This window comes from Antennarius striatus, chromosome 7 (genome assembly GCF_040054535.1).
Source record: "Antennarius striatus isolate MH-2024 chromosome 7, ASM4005453v1, whole genome shotgun sequence".
In the NCBI taxonomy this organism is placed as follows: Eukaryota; Metazoa; Chordata; class Actinopteri; order Lophiiformes; family Antennariidae; genus Antennarius; species Antennarius striatus.
The window spans coordinates 8,352,355-8,367,500 of NC_090782.1; the positions used below are offsets into that span (position 1 = coordinate 8,352,355).

The 15,146-nt window shown below is 37.5% G+C and overlaps 1 protein-coding gene across 19 annotated transcripts in view; it reads right to left on the reverse strand.

The window, feature by feature from the left end:
- The window catches only part of adgrl2a (adhesion G protein-coupled receptor L2a), a 99,083-nt gene that overhangs the window by 56,972 nt on the left and 26,965 nt on the right, over positions 1 to 15,146 (reverse strand). For all 19 annotated transcript variants that reach the window (XM_068318808.1, XM_068318809.1, XM_068318811.1 and 16 more), the window contains one exon: positions 631 to 844. In XM_068318808.1, the coding sequence (XP_068174909.1) occupies positions 631 to 844 (214 nt within the window). The remainder of the gene's footprint in view (positions 1 to 630; positions 845 to 15,146) is intronic.

Below are 15,146 nucleotides of genomic sequence, written 5' to 3' on the forward strand. Positions count from 1 at the left end.
GGAAGAAGTTTTTAGACCATTTATTAACTAAATATAAACGCGATAATATGTATAATTTTTTTCATTACAAGTGAAGGTCTACAGTCACATTATTATACTAATAATTTATGCATCGACTTGTAAACAATTATTGAATACTGCAGTTTCAATAACTGAAGAAGAGTTTTGAGCTGTAGTGAAATGGACTGAAGCACATTTTACACTGAATTATTATATGCACAATTTGTAAATAATCATACTCTAGTTGGAATCTTAATATTTTACCTTTTCTATTGTAATCTTGAGTGGACTTTTGTGAGGTAATGCAGTAGAATAATTAACTCCTGCCAGTGTCTTTATATTTCGTTAATGTATGTCATAATTTGAATATATGTTCTTTTCCTTCTTTTGTCGTTTGTAATTTTCTTATTGTCTATCCATCATGTTCAGCTGTGTTTTGGAACTAGCACTGATGTCTACTAGGTTATTATATGTTTTTGCACCACACTTGAATTTATTTCACAATGTCAAGGGGTAAACAGGTGAAATGAAACAGTTCTGGTTACTTGAGGCAATAAGGTAACAATTTTTTTTAAATTTAAATTTGAAATAATTTCGGGATGAGCAGTGCATAGAGATGACATATTTTACCTTTGTGACATGATCTTGTAAGCATCGGGAAGATAACAGTTGATATTCTCCATCTGGAAGGGGTCAGCATCGCAGATCTTGTCATCTGTCCGGCCGTAGTTGGCACTTTCGATCATTATGACATCACTTCCAGGACACCGCAGATCGATGGGGTAACCCTCACAAGACAGCTCTCTCCGTACTAAACCAAATGGCAGGGCAGCTCGACTAAACCCTGAAAAACAAAAACGAGAGAGTTCAATTAAAGCACAACCAAAAAAGGCTGATAGAGAGTACAAAGTTAAGGCTGAGATAACATGATGTCAGAGGTTGACCTGATAAATGTCTAAAAAAGCAGCATTTTAAGAGAATACAATCATAAGGTTGTAAATGCTTTCCAAGATGAATCATGTTGATAAATGTACAGTGACCCATGGGTTGGACTGTTAGCCTGACGTAAATCAGTGTATTGAGTGAGCATTTCAAATCTCAACCACACCAGTGAGCTAATGGTGCTAGTATGTCATCCCAGTGTCTAACTGGTGCTGGAAAAAATCAATAATTGTCATTAAAGTGTAGTTTGTCGGCTAAAATGTCTGGAGTATTGTAACCCCTTATGGCCATCTGTGTGCAGTAAGCACACTAATACACCACTAATGAGCAATGCCAACAGCTGATGTGATGGTAAGAAATAATAATTCCATTAAGAATTCACTTTGTAATGTGTGTTTGTTGTGTGAGTAGCCTGCCACCGCAGTGTTTTTATTTGTCATGCTCCTGCCCTGTGTTTCATTTCAATATGGTAAAAAAAAACTGTCATCACAGAGTCACTAGAGACCTGCGGTTTACTTGCAAAGCTCATTTTTCTACTCAAAATGAAACGAGTATCGGTATAGCATGAGTGTAACTTAATCTACTTACAGAAAAAAAAAGGCCAGACTATCGGAAGCCTTGACTAAAAAAAAAAAAAACTCTGTATAGCTGTGCTGGCTTTGGATGGGTGTGTCTGAGAGAAGGTAGGAAGAACAGAAAATAGATCAATATTGTGGCTTTGTCCTTTTCAAATGTGAGCAATGCCCAAAACAATACCGCTGAAAGTGAGCCACGCACATTAACTTTAGAATAAACCATGTAAATAAATAGTAGATAAATTTGAGCATGGCGCTTTTATATGTCTGACATGTCACATATTAAGATGAGTGACATAGAGCATGCAAAGATTTGCAGCTGCAACTTCTGTGCATTAGCAGCACTAAATAATAACTACAGCGTCTTGAATGCAATGGTGGTGTTTCTAAACCATAATTTGCCTGTAATTTTGATTCATGATCACAGAAAAAAATTAATTAAATAAGTGCATTGATTTATTTTTTTTAAAATAGCTGCAAAAATTGCCAAGATTTAACATTTTCACAAGTCATCCTCTGATATGGCCCTTGTGTTTTGAAGATACTCCCACTCTGTGAAATTGGCCTGGAAAAGCTGATCTAATTTTACATTATTGGATGCTTCATCAATTAGCTACCAATACAATTATCTTTGTCTGATTAAACTGTTATGCTACAGTGGCAGGGCATTAGCTTTTGGTATTGTGTCCCTGTCCAGGAAACAGTACAGTGGTATTTTGGAAAGGAAGAACAACATAATTATTTTGTGCTTCATCCTCTCTTTGCACCAATCAAATTAAAGTACATCACAGATGACCACTGAAGAACCCAGAGTAAACAAAGGATATGTCTGTAATGGCACAGGGCAGTTGGCCCATGATCTCAGTAAGAATTTTTTTTTTATTATTATTGGGAGCATGAATGTCATCAGGGAGAGATAATTTTCTTCTTCTTGCCCTTTTTGACAGCAAACTTCCTTGTGTGGCCAAAAGGCATAAAAAGGGCTTTCAAATATGTTAGGCTTCAGCTGTAGCTATTTTTTGCAATCCCTTTTCCTCCAGTGTAAAAAAAAAATCGTAACGGTGATAAACAATCTATTACAGACATTGACTTTTGAGGGAAAAAAAGAAAATCTGGTGTGCTACGAACATGACTTGACAGCCAATCTTGAGTTTATGTCAATGCAATACTGTATAGCTCCATCAAGTCAAGAATATAACGTGTAGCAACTCTAAGAACCTATGTAAAACATCAGTCAGTGACACTTAACAGCTTTTGTGCCTGCACCATGCCTTAAAAATGGCAGATGCATAATGTAGAATTAGACTTATCGCAGGACAGCTTTCAAAAAGTCTGTAGTGTAACTGAGATATTTAAAAGCCTGAAATGTAGAGGTATTGAGATGAAATGAAATGCTATAAGATGCATATACGATCAATAGGTCTATTTATCATACAGTATCTCTTCTTCTTCTTCTTCTTCATACTCAAATATATGAATACATCTTCATACATGAATACCTGACACAGACAGATTCTTCTTTTTTTTTAAAATAAATAAATTGACTGAATCCTAGTTTGTCTTACATTTGAGGTCACTCATACTGCACATGGATCGATTGTCCAGCAGTAGCTTATGGCTGGGTGGGATACATTACCATGCACTGGTCCACTTTGAGGCTGATCGTGGACTGATGTCTTGGTCATATTCAAGAACACTTTGAGTTTAATGTCAGAATCCAGAGCTAAACCCACTGGTGCTCACAATTCCAGGAACTCTAAACTCACACTTAACTCACTGTACAGACCCTTTACAATCCTGGCCTCTGGCTTTATGATTTAGCGTTGATGCACTCTCCCTCTTTAATTTGGAAAACAGAAACTGGAGAAAAAAGGAGGTAAATGTAGGAGGTGTGTTTATAAATATCCCAAAGTTTCCCACCAAAATATTTTAGTAACTTTTCAATCCTGCTGATGACGCATCATGAGATAGTGGAACAATTTTCTGCTCAAATCTCTGGAAATCAAACAAAATTGTCCAATGCTAAGTGCACTTCATTTGCCAGCTGGTTTTATGGACCATGAACCACAAAGCATGGCCGTAAACAACCTAAAAAAAACCTCCAATCACTGATAAAGCCTGAGGCTGAACTACTTTCTCACTCTGTTGTCAATGGTATTTTTAGTACATGTGCTGATGAATGACAGATGAATCAATAAAGGGACATCCAATACTGTGCAGAGTTTTCAACATAATAGTTTTATGTAATTACCACAATGAAGTCAGCAATGTTCTGTCGTTTATTGAAATGCGTTGATTATTTTATCTCGTATTCAAACCACTGTATTTTTGTATTTGTTTAAAAATATCACTTGTCTTGAATGACAAATTTCACATTATGGTGCTCTAAACAATTAACATCCCTGGCATTCATATACAGATATATTCTGTGGTCATAACAAGCTAAACAAAAAACAATTTGTACTGCTGTATTGTTTTCTACAAACCTACTCCTTGCATGATTTATTTGACCTCTTTGGTATTGTATAGCATATGGCTTGCATGAGTACTGCAAATAAACCTTATTTCTTTGTTTTCTTACAGATAATATGAAGTCACCGGTATGAACCAGTTTTACTCTGGTATGTCCATGCATAATAATTACAATAGAATAATATGAGTACAGTGCGCCCTCGTTCCTTGCGGGTAATGCGTTCCAGAAAGAACACGCGATTAAGGAATTTCACGATAAAACGACAAACTATTTATCTTATTATTTTCAGTAATTTAAACATTTATGAGCCCTCCCCATACTGATATTAAACCACCTTCTATCTGTATTACCTTTTCCCACACTCTTATCGACTGTTTAAAGCACTTTTGTGTCTCAGGTAAGTCCGAGACTCACGGAACATAGAGCACTTCCGGATGCTGTCAGCCAGTAGAATGCGCGTACGGTATCATGTGACTGTCTAGCAAATATACGCGATGAGCTGAAGTCATTAGTGTTGATGTGCAAATGCACAAGGGCGCACTGTACCATAGACACTATTTAATGCTTACTGTCTATTTGAACTTCCGAATTTATTTCTTTATTATGGTGAAAAAGGTTATAATTATTTTGAATGTTGGCTCATAATTATTCAGAAGATGTCTGATAAAGAATTGCTCACTTTCCATATGGTGAGAATAGGATGTTAAATATTTGCTATGTGTGGTTCTTCATTCATTTTTCTGTTTAACTCTTCCCTGATAAATCTTCTAAAATCCCATCCAGAACAATCTCAGCAGCTTATTGGCACAGCTGAAAGCACCTGTGGTTATATTGAGTTTCAGGGGCCCTTTTTAACTCAAAGCTGTCTATGATTGAGAAACAGAAAAAAATGGAGCCACACACAGCGCACACCACTGGCGCCCTGGTGCAAAAACACAGCAGCACGACTGCAACTGAGAGGAATTTTCAGTTGTTTTCATTTTTGATCATCACACACACACACGCATACGCACACACATGGGCATACACACACACACACATACGGACACACACCACTCAGAGTTAACAAAAGGAAAATCAGGGCCTGCGTTTTTACAGGTGCCACACACTTCAGAGATGGTAATCCATGAGGTTTGATTAACTTTTAATGTGTGATAATGCACTGAAATCTGTATAAGAGCTGGCTAGAGGAGTGGCTCAATAACATTCACTAAACTAATCAAACACATGGAAGCAAAGCATCAAGGACAATAACATAATATGGACCGATAAATACTGTGACCATGGCAACATGGTGCACATCACTGGTCAGACTCCTATCAACATAATCCGCTTCATGCAAAGCAGAGAAATGGAGCACATATTGAAAATGTATTATGAGCCTTAAAAATTAAGTTTATTTTCCACTCAACAATTTTTAAAAATATGTCAAAAATATTTATTTTTAAATTCCATGATCAATCAACCTTTTGACATGTGCTTGTTGTACATGCTGTTATCACATGGTAGTAATTGATTTTTATTGGTGGACAGGACCTCTATTTCCATGGGTTATAGCACTTTATTACACCAATGAGGAATCTCTAGTTAAAGCTTTGCAGGCTGGCGTTTACTACTGAGTGTAACCTTTGTGATAAAATTAGGCCCATGTAAAATCTGGAACTGAAGAACTGTGAGAAACTCCCATATGTAAGGGGACCCATTATGCACCATCTCTCCAGTGCTGTAATTTTTTAATTCATTTTTTATTCACAGATGAGCCTAATCAATTGGAAAGTGACCATCTGGTAGGATACGAGTGTCAGTGAAGCAGAGGTAATGAACAAAATGTCTTCCTATTTCATACAAACGAGGAATCATTAGGATCTTCATCAGCTATTTGGGGACATTATTTAATGTAGTTCCATGAAAGTACACACTGTCATACCAAAGAAACACAAATAGAAAAAACACTGCATATATTGACACGAAGAACATGAAGAATACATACCGATAAAATGAATAGTAAATGCAAATTAAATAAGGGCACAAACTTGAGTCTTTCGACTAAATAGAATAATTCCAGTATCGCCCAATGCTGATTATGCAGCATTAATGACAGAATAACTGTTCTGCTTCTCATCAGAACTATTTTGCTTCAAGTAAATGGTTTTCATATTGAAATGACCCTTTGTAATTTGAGTTACACATGCTTTCAGTGCTAGTCCAGGGGCAGAGCAGATCAAAAGGTCTATTCAGCCACTCATGCTGCCATTATTGTGGCCAGAACACAAAAGAGGTCTCCAGATTATTTTTGATGTGAAACCAGATAATTTTTCTGTCGACAGCCAAAGAGAAGTGTGACGGGGACGCTCCCGATGCTTGTCGTCTACCGTTAACGCAGCCCTTTGATTTTCCACGCTGTTCTGATGAGAGCTTAACAGCTGCTTGTAAATTAGCTAGCATCTCAGCTTGGCCGGCCATTATTCTGCTCTCCTGAGCTGACAAGGTCGCTTGCTGGGGGGATTTTGGGTGGAAAAAAAAAAAAAAAGCAGCGCCCTTAGCATTAGCTTGGAGCCACAGGAAGCTCAGCTTGAGTCCTCCAGGTTCCGCTATTCCACCTCTTACCCCTCCTTTATGATACAAGCAAAGGACGTCTGTGAAGAAACCTCTAAGTCAAGGCTCTTCCCACAGTGCTGATTCTTTAATCCAGCGATATCCTTTACAACAGCATGTATTCTTAAGAAGTCATGTCCACACAGGGAGGAGAAGAAAGAAAATATTGTATATGTCCAGAAAACAGCAGGATATGAGGTAGACTGCTGACTTCATGTAGCCATTATAAAAAAATAAAAAGAATTACACTACTGTTTTGACAGGTATTAATTTTATTTTGAATTTTTTAGGTTAAATTTCTTTGTTTCTTTTGTATTCAATTTATTTATTTATTTTTTGAGTGTTGAAAGCTGAAGTCACATTTTGAGCTTGCTTTTAGTAAATGTCACTTTTATAATGATTAGGTGAAATTACAAATTATTACAACTTTATAAAAAATTAGTCAAGCTACAGCAAAGCCCACAGTTAGGAGAGAATCTTCTTAGGGAAAGTACTTCCAAATATTTTGAAAAAAAATATTAAATTTACATGTACAATGCAATATGATAATATGCAGTATTTTCTGCACTATAAGGCGCACTGGACTAAGGTGCACCCTCAATGAATGGCCTATTTTAAACTGTTCATTTATAAGATGTATGGGATTATAAGGCGTATCTGATTATAAGGCGCAACTTCAATGAATAGCCTATTTTAAACCGGTTTTCACATATAAGGTGCACTAGATTATAAGGCACACTTTAAGGATTTTAGGTGCGCCTTATAGTAGGAACAATACTGTACTAGTCATATAACTTCTAAAATAGTTTTCCACGTTATTTTCTGGTTTGTTCCCATGAAAAGGAATCATCAATACTTCTGACAAATTGAGACATAATGTATGAAAGCATTCCATTAACATATTGTCCTTTTTTTTTTTTATTTACAGTTAATTACACAACAAAAGAACAAGGTTTTTTTGTTGAAATACACAGTTGAATTCTGTCAGTTTTTAAGGAGATGTAGATAAACCACACCTACAGTGATATATTATCAAAAGTAATCTGACTACTTGTATACATTTTTGTATAGTTATATAAAAATCACTATCCCAAACACCACCTATATGTCCTCTGTAACCCTTTAACAGACTAAGTCTATTGGAATGTCTGACGGTGAATTTTGAAACTACGACTTACAGGGCACAGAACAAACTGACAAGACATCTTAGTTCTTCTTTATATCACTGATGATCTGTGTCATTTCAAAGCTGTTCTGGAGGGGGAAAGACATTGATTTTTCTGTTCTTACTTCATCCTTCTATTCATCAGCATGACACTCAGTACCAAATTGAGAAGAAGGGAATTTGCACTGTGCTGCAGCAAAAAAACCAAAAGTAAATCATGGTCTTCTTAATACAATTCTCTTGTATCATGTCATGTTATGGGGGGGGGGGGGGCAGAAAGATATAGGGAACAGAAAAGGCAAAGAGCGGCAGGGGACTTTGCATTTCAACCTCATTTGTATTCTCCACCATCCAATTCAGTTCAGTTCATTTACATCTCTGCTACTTCCATAGCAACAGCAGGGGGACTATCAGGTGCATCTTTGATACAGGTACATGACTCTGAAAAAGATCTTGTCATTTGTCTCTGAAAAAAAAGAACTCCCCGACTACAAGACATCCCCTGTTCAACCCAACTCCGCCACTCTCTTTGGCGTTAAGCTGGGTTCCTTTAAGCAGAAATTTAACCTGTCTGAAACATTTCTCACTTTTTTACTCTACTCCTTGTCCTCAACTGACACTTGCAGACATATACGCCTGCACAGGAAAGGACAATTTTGCACAGAAAATGTGATCCTGTAGTTGGGCACCTGATGATTTTACTGTGTTTGACAAAAAATGGACACTAGCAAAATAAGGAAGCCAAGAACAAGTTTTTTTTTCACCTAATCCACTGGAATTTGAACAGATACACGGTATCAAGTGTTGCTGGCAGACAAAATAAAAATGTACTGCAACAGCAGATAGCACAGCCTCATCAAATTCCATGTACACTTGTATGTAAATCAACCTTAAGGCCTAATTAAGCTCTATGGGGCTCATCAAGGTCATAAATCCCCTTTTTTCATAATGCATTATTGACTTCACATCATCTGCACATGTCGGCTGACTGCACTTGCACAAGCACACAATGTCATCTCACTGTCTAATATTGGATAGCCCTGGGGCCAGGCGGTATGTGTGAGAGATTGAGAGTGAGTGCTTTTTAGGTCAGTAAAAGAGCAAGGACATCTTCCGGTAATGAATTGGCTCCGATGACAATCAAACAATAAATTTTGTCCCATGGTCCTTAACAAATGTTCACTAGTAGATCTGATTCTTAAATTACAGTTTCAGATGATCAAGGATAATAAGCCCATTTAATTATGACGTCAATGAGGTGAATTCACTGGGAAAATACGAGAACATTTGTCTAGCCAACACTAAATTCAGACATCCTGAGATTAATGTTCTTAGTATTATGTGATGTACAAAGTTAGTGTGTTTATACATGTATTGTTTGATTAATAATGGCCCAATTCACCAAGTCATTCCAAACGAGAACTGACTTTTCTCTTTTGTGAGGGCAGTGCCTGCTGAGAATTATGGTACCTTTTAGCAGCAGCAATCCCTTTGAACCCCACTGCTCAGCCTTATCAGTGACAACACGTAAATCCGCACAATATAAAACAGCTCAGAGTTTAAACGTGATAAAGACTAGCTAATTTATTTTGCAAAAGACCTTTTGGGCTGAGAGTGTTTGTCAACACTTTCTCTGGTCTATATCATTTGTACAGTTTCCATTACAAATGATAAGAAAAGGGCTCAGAGACATTGAATAGCCCAGTCTTCCTTCTCTGCTCCAATGAAGCGTTTGATGCTCCTCAATTCAATAAGGAAGCATTTCCCAATGGGCCACCAGTGGCAGTACACACAAATGAGTAGAGTCCATCTGCTTGGTTTGCATTTCCAATGTGAGCTTTCTCAAGCAGGCCAAAGCAATGGTGCCTTTCCCCGAGTCTCAGCTCTCATGCACATGCATTTGTGCCACATTATTCAGTGAGTGCTTCAACTGACCCCCACCTGGCATTTAAATTCCCTGACCAACCGAATAGTCATGCCCTGATGACACGATTGCTGCTCGAGCTGAATTCTTTATGCAGCTCTTATTCAGACTAGACTGTTGACTTGCAAGCTTCTAGGTTAGGCCGATTCTTAAGTGACACAATGCTAATGTACTATATATGCATGGTTTCCCACTCCTCACTGGATTCACTCAAGGTTATATGTATGTTCTACACACCCACAGAATACCTATCTGAAGAATAAAACAGTGAAAAACAATTGCATGTACTTTATTTTTTTAATCAATAAATTATTTATTAAGGGACTTATCTTTAGATATAATGTGTTTTAATGATTCCATTCATCTTACTTGAAGAGAAAGCTAGCCAAGCTGAAAGAAAATTTTACTCTTGTTTCAATTCATCAAGGTTTTATTGACTAGTATTCATTGTAATCCTGAAGCTTAACATTATCTCAATGACCTGCCATGTCATATGAATTTTTCTCTTTCAGTAAACTGATTTTTAAGATGTTCAAAATAAAGTTTCTTTACAAATTTCTCATTAAAATCTTTAAATTTGGATTCACCTTATTGAGTCAAGGCCACAGACTAAGCCAGGTTCCAAGCATTGTTTCTCCTCCATCTGTTTCCAGCGCCACTACACAGCAGCACTTCACATTCTCATTTAAGGATTTTTCAGATGTCTCCAATACTTGTTATCCATACAATAATTGCTTGTTGCCAATAATTTGGGGACTTGTGGAGTGTGTGATGGGCATTACAGTTCAAGAGCAAAAATGATCATGCTGAGCTGGGCCAGAATTATAAATTAACTCATTAACTTCATTTGAACTGATTTGTAACATTACCTTATGGTAAAATTCTGTATGTTTTTGATGACTATTTTCTTCCTCATATTGATTACTTGAAAAGTGGACTTAAGAACAGAGCCCAAACCCCTCGTTATACAGAGTTACTTAGAGGTCAACAAACGACTCAAACACAGACAAGCTGTAATGATGTGTGATGTGTCAGTGATGTGGTCACTACCAAGAAGGCTTCATGCACTATTTGATTAATGATTAATTTTAAGAGCATTCCTTTAGTCAATCAGCTACACAAAAAAGAGACTATTATAAGTTTGAACACAAGGGAGAATTACTAAATGTACATGTCACACTTAATTTAACAAGCTTAAAAAATGACCACTCAGAATTTCTCCAAAAAGCTTTGGTCATAAATCCTTGTTATTTATGGGCGTAGTTTCACCGTCCCTCATTTACAGGAGCCTCTTCAGGATTTATAGTTGCTCTAAATCAGGACTGAAAGCAAGAGGACAAAGAGGATTCTACTTGGGGTAAGCACAGATATCTTGCATTTGACTCTTAAGAGTGAAATGAAAAATCTGTGAATTCGTAAACTGTTGGATTATGTACTCTTAACAGAATATGTCATTACATTTTCTGCAATCAGCTTTCATTGCATGTCACCCAAAGCATAACCACACACTGCAGAGTATCAGTGAATGTGCCTTTCAACAGCATCAACACAATGAAAATATGATTAGGTACCACTGCAGATTGAACACCTGCAGATTGTTGCTGTACATTTGGCATTACAATTTGTATGGAAAGAGAACTCATGGGTGTGAATCAATGCTTTCATGAATAGCAGTTCTCATAAAACCAATTTAATGCATTCATTACTTAGTTGCTCTAATCAGAAGGTGCACTGGGACTAAATGTTCACATTCATAACTACACAATTTCACTCTATGAAAGAAAACTTCACAGCATGCACAGTGACAGTCCATTCATTACAGTCAGCAATAGTGTCTGATTCACAGTAAAAGGTCAGGCCTATATGGATAACAAGTGAATATTACAATGCTGCACTCCATGTGACCTGAATGCTGCAGTCTAATCACCTTAAAATTCCCCAGCATTATGGTAGCAAACAGGAAACCAAGCTACACTTGCCCTTTGGCCAGCTGAGCTTGTTTGGAGCAAGGTTTTCATGCCAGTTCCTGTTTGAAAAACCATCTATTCAGGAAAATCAAAACCATTCCTTCATTTGTTGCAGTACTTGTGTGAAGCCAGGCTGCAGTTCTTCATATCTAGTGTGCAAGATGCAGCAAAAAAAAAGATAATACAGCACTAAAGACATCATGCTATTTTGTTATTCAGTATGTACATTTATGTAAATACACAAACCTTCTGAGCTGGATGTACCAGAAACTTTGAAGTAACATTCTGCAGCAAGTCAAAGTTCAAACCACGCTGCCATTGACCCACAGCAAGTAACAAATATGGAACACAAGAGCAAACAAAAATACAACTAAAAATGGAGGCATATCTCTGACAAATCAAAGTCTGCTTAAAACAAAAATGCCCACTTAGTGTTCATCACATCTACCATGGTCGAATCAGAGACGACCAACAAAAGCACAAGACAATAAATGTTCCATGAAGAATAGGCCTTTGGTTATAGACCACTGCAGAGGAGTCAGATAAGTCATACTTTTTTGGTCCGTCTTAGGAATTAAGAGGGGAGACTTGGTGAGTTATCAGCACATGCTTTGTGGATTGTTTGGGATATACTTGTTTGAGCCCACATGTTTCTACCTGAGCAAACACAAAGTGAGACAAAGCATGACGGTAAAATCCAAGTCAGATAGGAACATGTGGGTGGATGACTAATCTAGCGTGCCTAAGATCCCACCCAGTGAGGACCTTGTGGCACCCGTGTGAATGGTCATTATCCACAAAGATCAGCCCAGAGAATGACAGGAGAAGGTAGGTTTCACACTCAGTCTGAGGCTCTGTCACACTGAACCCCACTACCTGACAAGTTGAAACCTAATTAAGAACCGTGTTAGAGGTTGAGTACCGTATCAAGAAACACTGTCCTGTTGTTTTGTGAGATAAATCAATACAAATCAATAACAGAGGGCGGAGAGTGATGGGGTTTTAAAAATAGTAGGGGTTTTCAGACAATTTAAGAATGCTGGCACTAAAGCTAGTGAGTGGAGTGGCCAAGGTGGGAGGATTGTGAGGGGTTGCCCCAGACTTCAGGTGAACATAAAGCATTCTAATGGTATTGGAGAGGGTAAATCATCGTTTCTTCTTTCTATTTAAAGACAAGACAGCAAGCTTAAAAAATAAATTAATTATTTATAACTTGTATTGGTATCAGGTTTGATATTTTGGAGTATTTGCTCATTTTCTAAGAGTTCAGCTGTGAAGAGAAGACGTTGGCCAGCAAGGGGACATTTTTACTACAAAGAAACAAAATAAAATTTGTTTTGTTGCATTGTACTTTGTTTGCACAAGATAGAAATTTTCATAGCCTGAAAAAGCTTTTGAAATGCCTGTGGAGTGTAATCTTTTGAAAATGGACATGTAAATGGACAAAATGCAACTTTTCTGAAAATGATGCTGTCACAGCCCAGCGTTGTACAGTTCCAGCCTAATAGAGAAATGCACAAAATGGACAGAATAACAAAACAACAAAAAAACAAAAAAAACAATGTCAGACTACCCAAGATTTGTCTATTTAGCACGGTTATTCAGTTTATGTTTTTTCTTCAGTGTACGTAACGCTACAATCTGTGGTGCCAAAGTGTGCACCACCAAGTACAGCCCAGTGTTTTAAACTGTTTTCTTACATCCATGAGTACTGGGCACTTTGAAGACATTGCTACAGTATTTGAATGCATATGTTTTTCAAAATTGCTACGAAAAATCTTTGTCGCATAAACTGGACCTAAGACAGACATTTGTGTCAGACAGATAATGTTAGACTTTACACCAGTGGAACTTTTTTTCTGTGAGACAATTTTTAAAAGGTTCCCATGGGTGTAGGGCAGATGGACATATTGTCTGTTAGTAATGTGTTTCTATATTTCCATAAACATGTATTTTAATTACATGTTGTGTAGACAGACAGACAGACAGACAGACAGACAGACAGACAGACAGACAGACAGACAGACAGACAGACAGACAGACAGACAGACAGACAGACAGACAGACAGACAGACAGACAGACGGACGGACAGACAGACAGACAGACAGACGGACACATAGATAGATAGATTTATTGATCACAAACAGGGAAATTTACAAGGTGTAATAGCATTTAGAGGCTAATTGGCATTTCAGTAGGAAGACAAACCCTCAGAATTGAGAGCCTGCACTGCTTTTTTTGCATTTTATAAAAAAAACCCATAAAGACTTTGTGTCTCCATTTTAATCTGCAGTTTTGTTGTCATGGCTGAGTTCTGCAACAGCACGCAAGAAACTAATGATGCTTCCCAGAGTTATCCATGCAATCATAACCATTAAGAAAAATGTTGATGCAGCAACCCCAACCTACCGACTCCATAGGCCACTCGTATGATGCTAAAAATGCTTAACAAGGGCAGTGATAAAACAAGTCCAACTTCCTTAGATTTTGCAAAACAAGTTTTAACAGTGTTAGCACTAAATAAAGGGAGGGTCAGTGTTTAGGTGGAAGGGAAGACAGTGGCAAGTTGTCAAGAGCACCATGCTTTTGCATGACAAAACCCAACCTGGAGTCAGCAGTGACAAAGCCCTAATCCAGAAAATCCCTCCTTCCTTTGCTGAAAATCCTAATGAGGATTTGAAGTGCTCGGCAGGGAGGAGACCCAGGGGCTGTGGTTACACCTTGCCACTGCTTGCTCTCCCACTCATTGTCTCCTTATCTCCTTATTGGCCAAGCCTGGCTGGTGATGAAAGAGACGTGACAGCATGGTGGGCCTTCGTACACAGGCCCGGCGCCTGCCCAGCTCCATGGGAAGTCAGATTCCACAGTCTGCCGCAAACAACAACGATGACATCAAGAGGGAGGTGGAAAGAAAAAACCAACAGAAGGTGTTTATTAAAGAAACACAAGATTAATGAAAACTCACTCCTTTTGGTCTTAATTGTTTTGTTGCCTTTTCCAATTTGAGTTACAGTAAATGCTGTAAAAATGTAACACGCATTTCATGAAATAATTACCTAATAAATGTTTTGTTTCTCTTAACAAATTAACTATGGACCAGCTTTTTCAAAGTACCTTAAAATGCAAAATTACTAGACAGACACCGTAGGGTACTTGACTTCTATGAAAAGAGCTCTGGTGCAAATTTGCATCACAAAAAAACAACTTACTGCCAGTGGTATCTAGCTGACTTGAATGTATTTTAACTTTTGATTTTTTTTCTTTTTTACTGATAAAACCAGAGATGCAAAAGTGCTGAAAGACCTCTAGTTGAAACCAGGAAAGGCAGATTATTTTTAAGGTGTATTATGTTTGCCTGTTAAGAATAAGCTTATAATATCTGGTTGTATACTTTGCCTAACCAGACTCACCTGTTACTAAGATAATAAGACGCTTACTTTGATATTACCTAGTACAGCTGTAGTTAAATGTAACAACAGTGTAGGCCTTAAGTGAAGTCTTAAA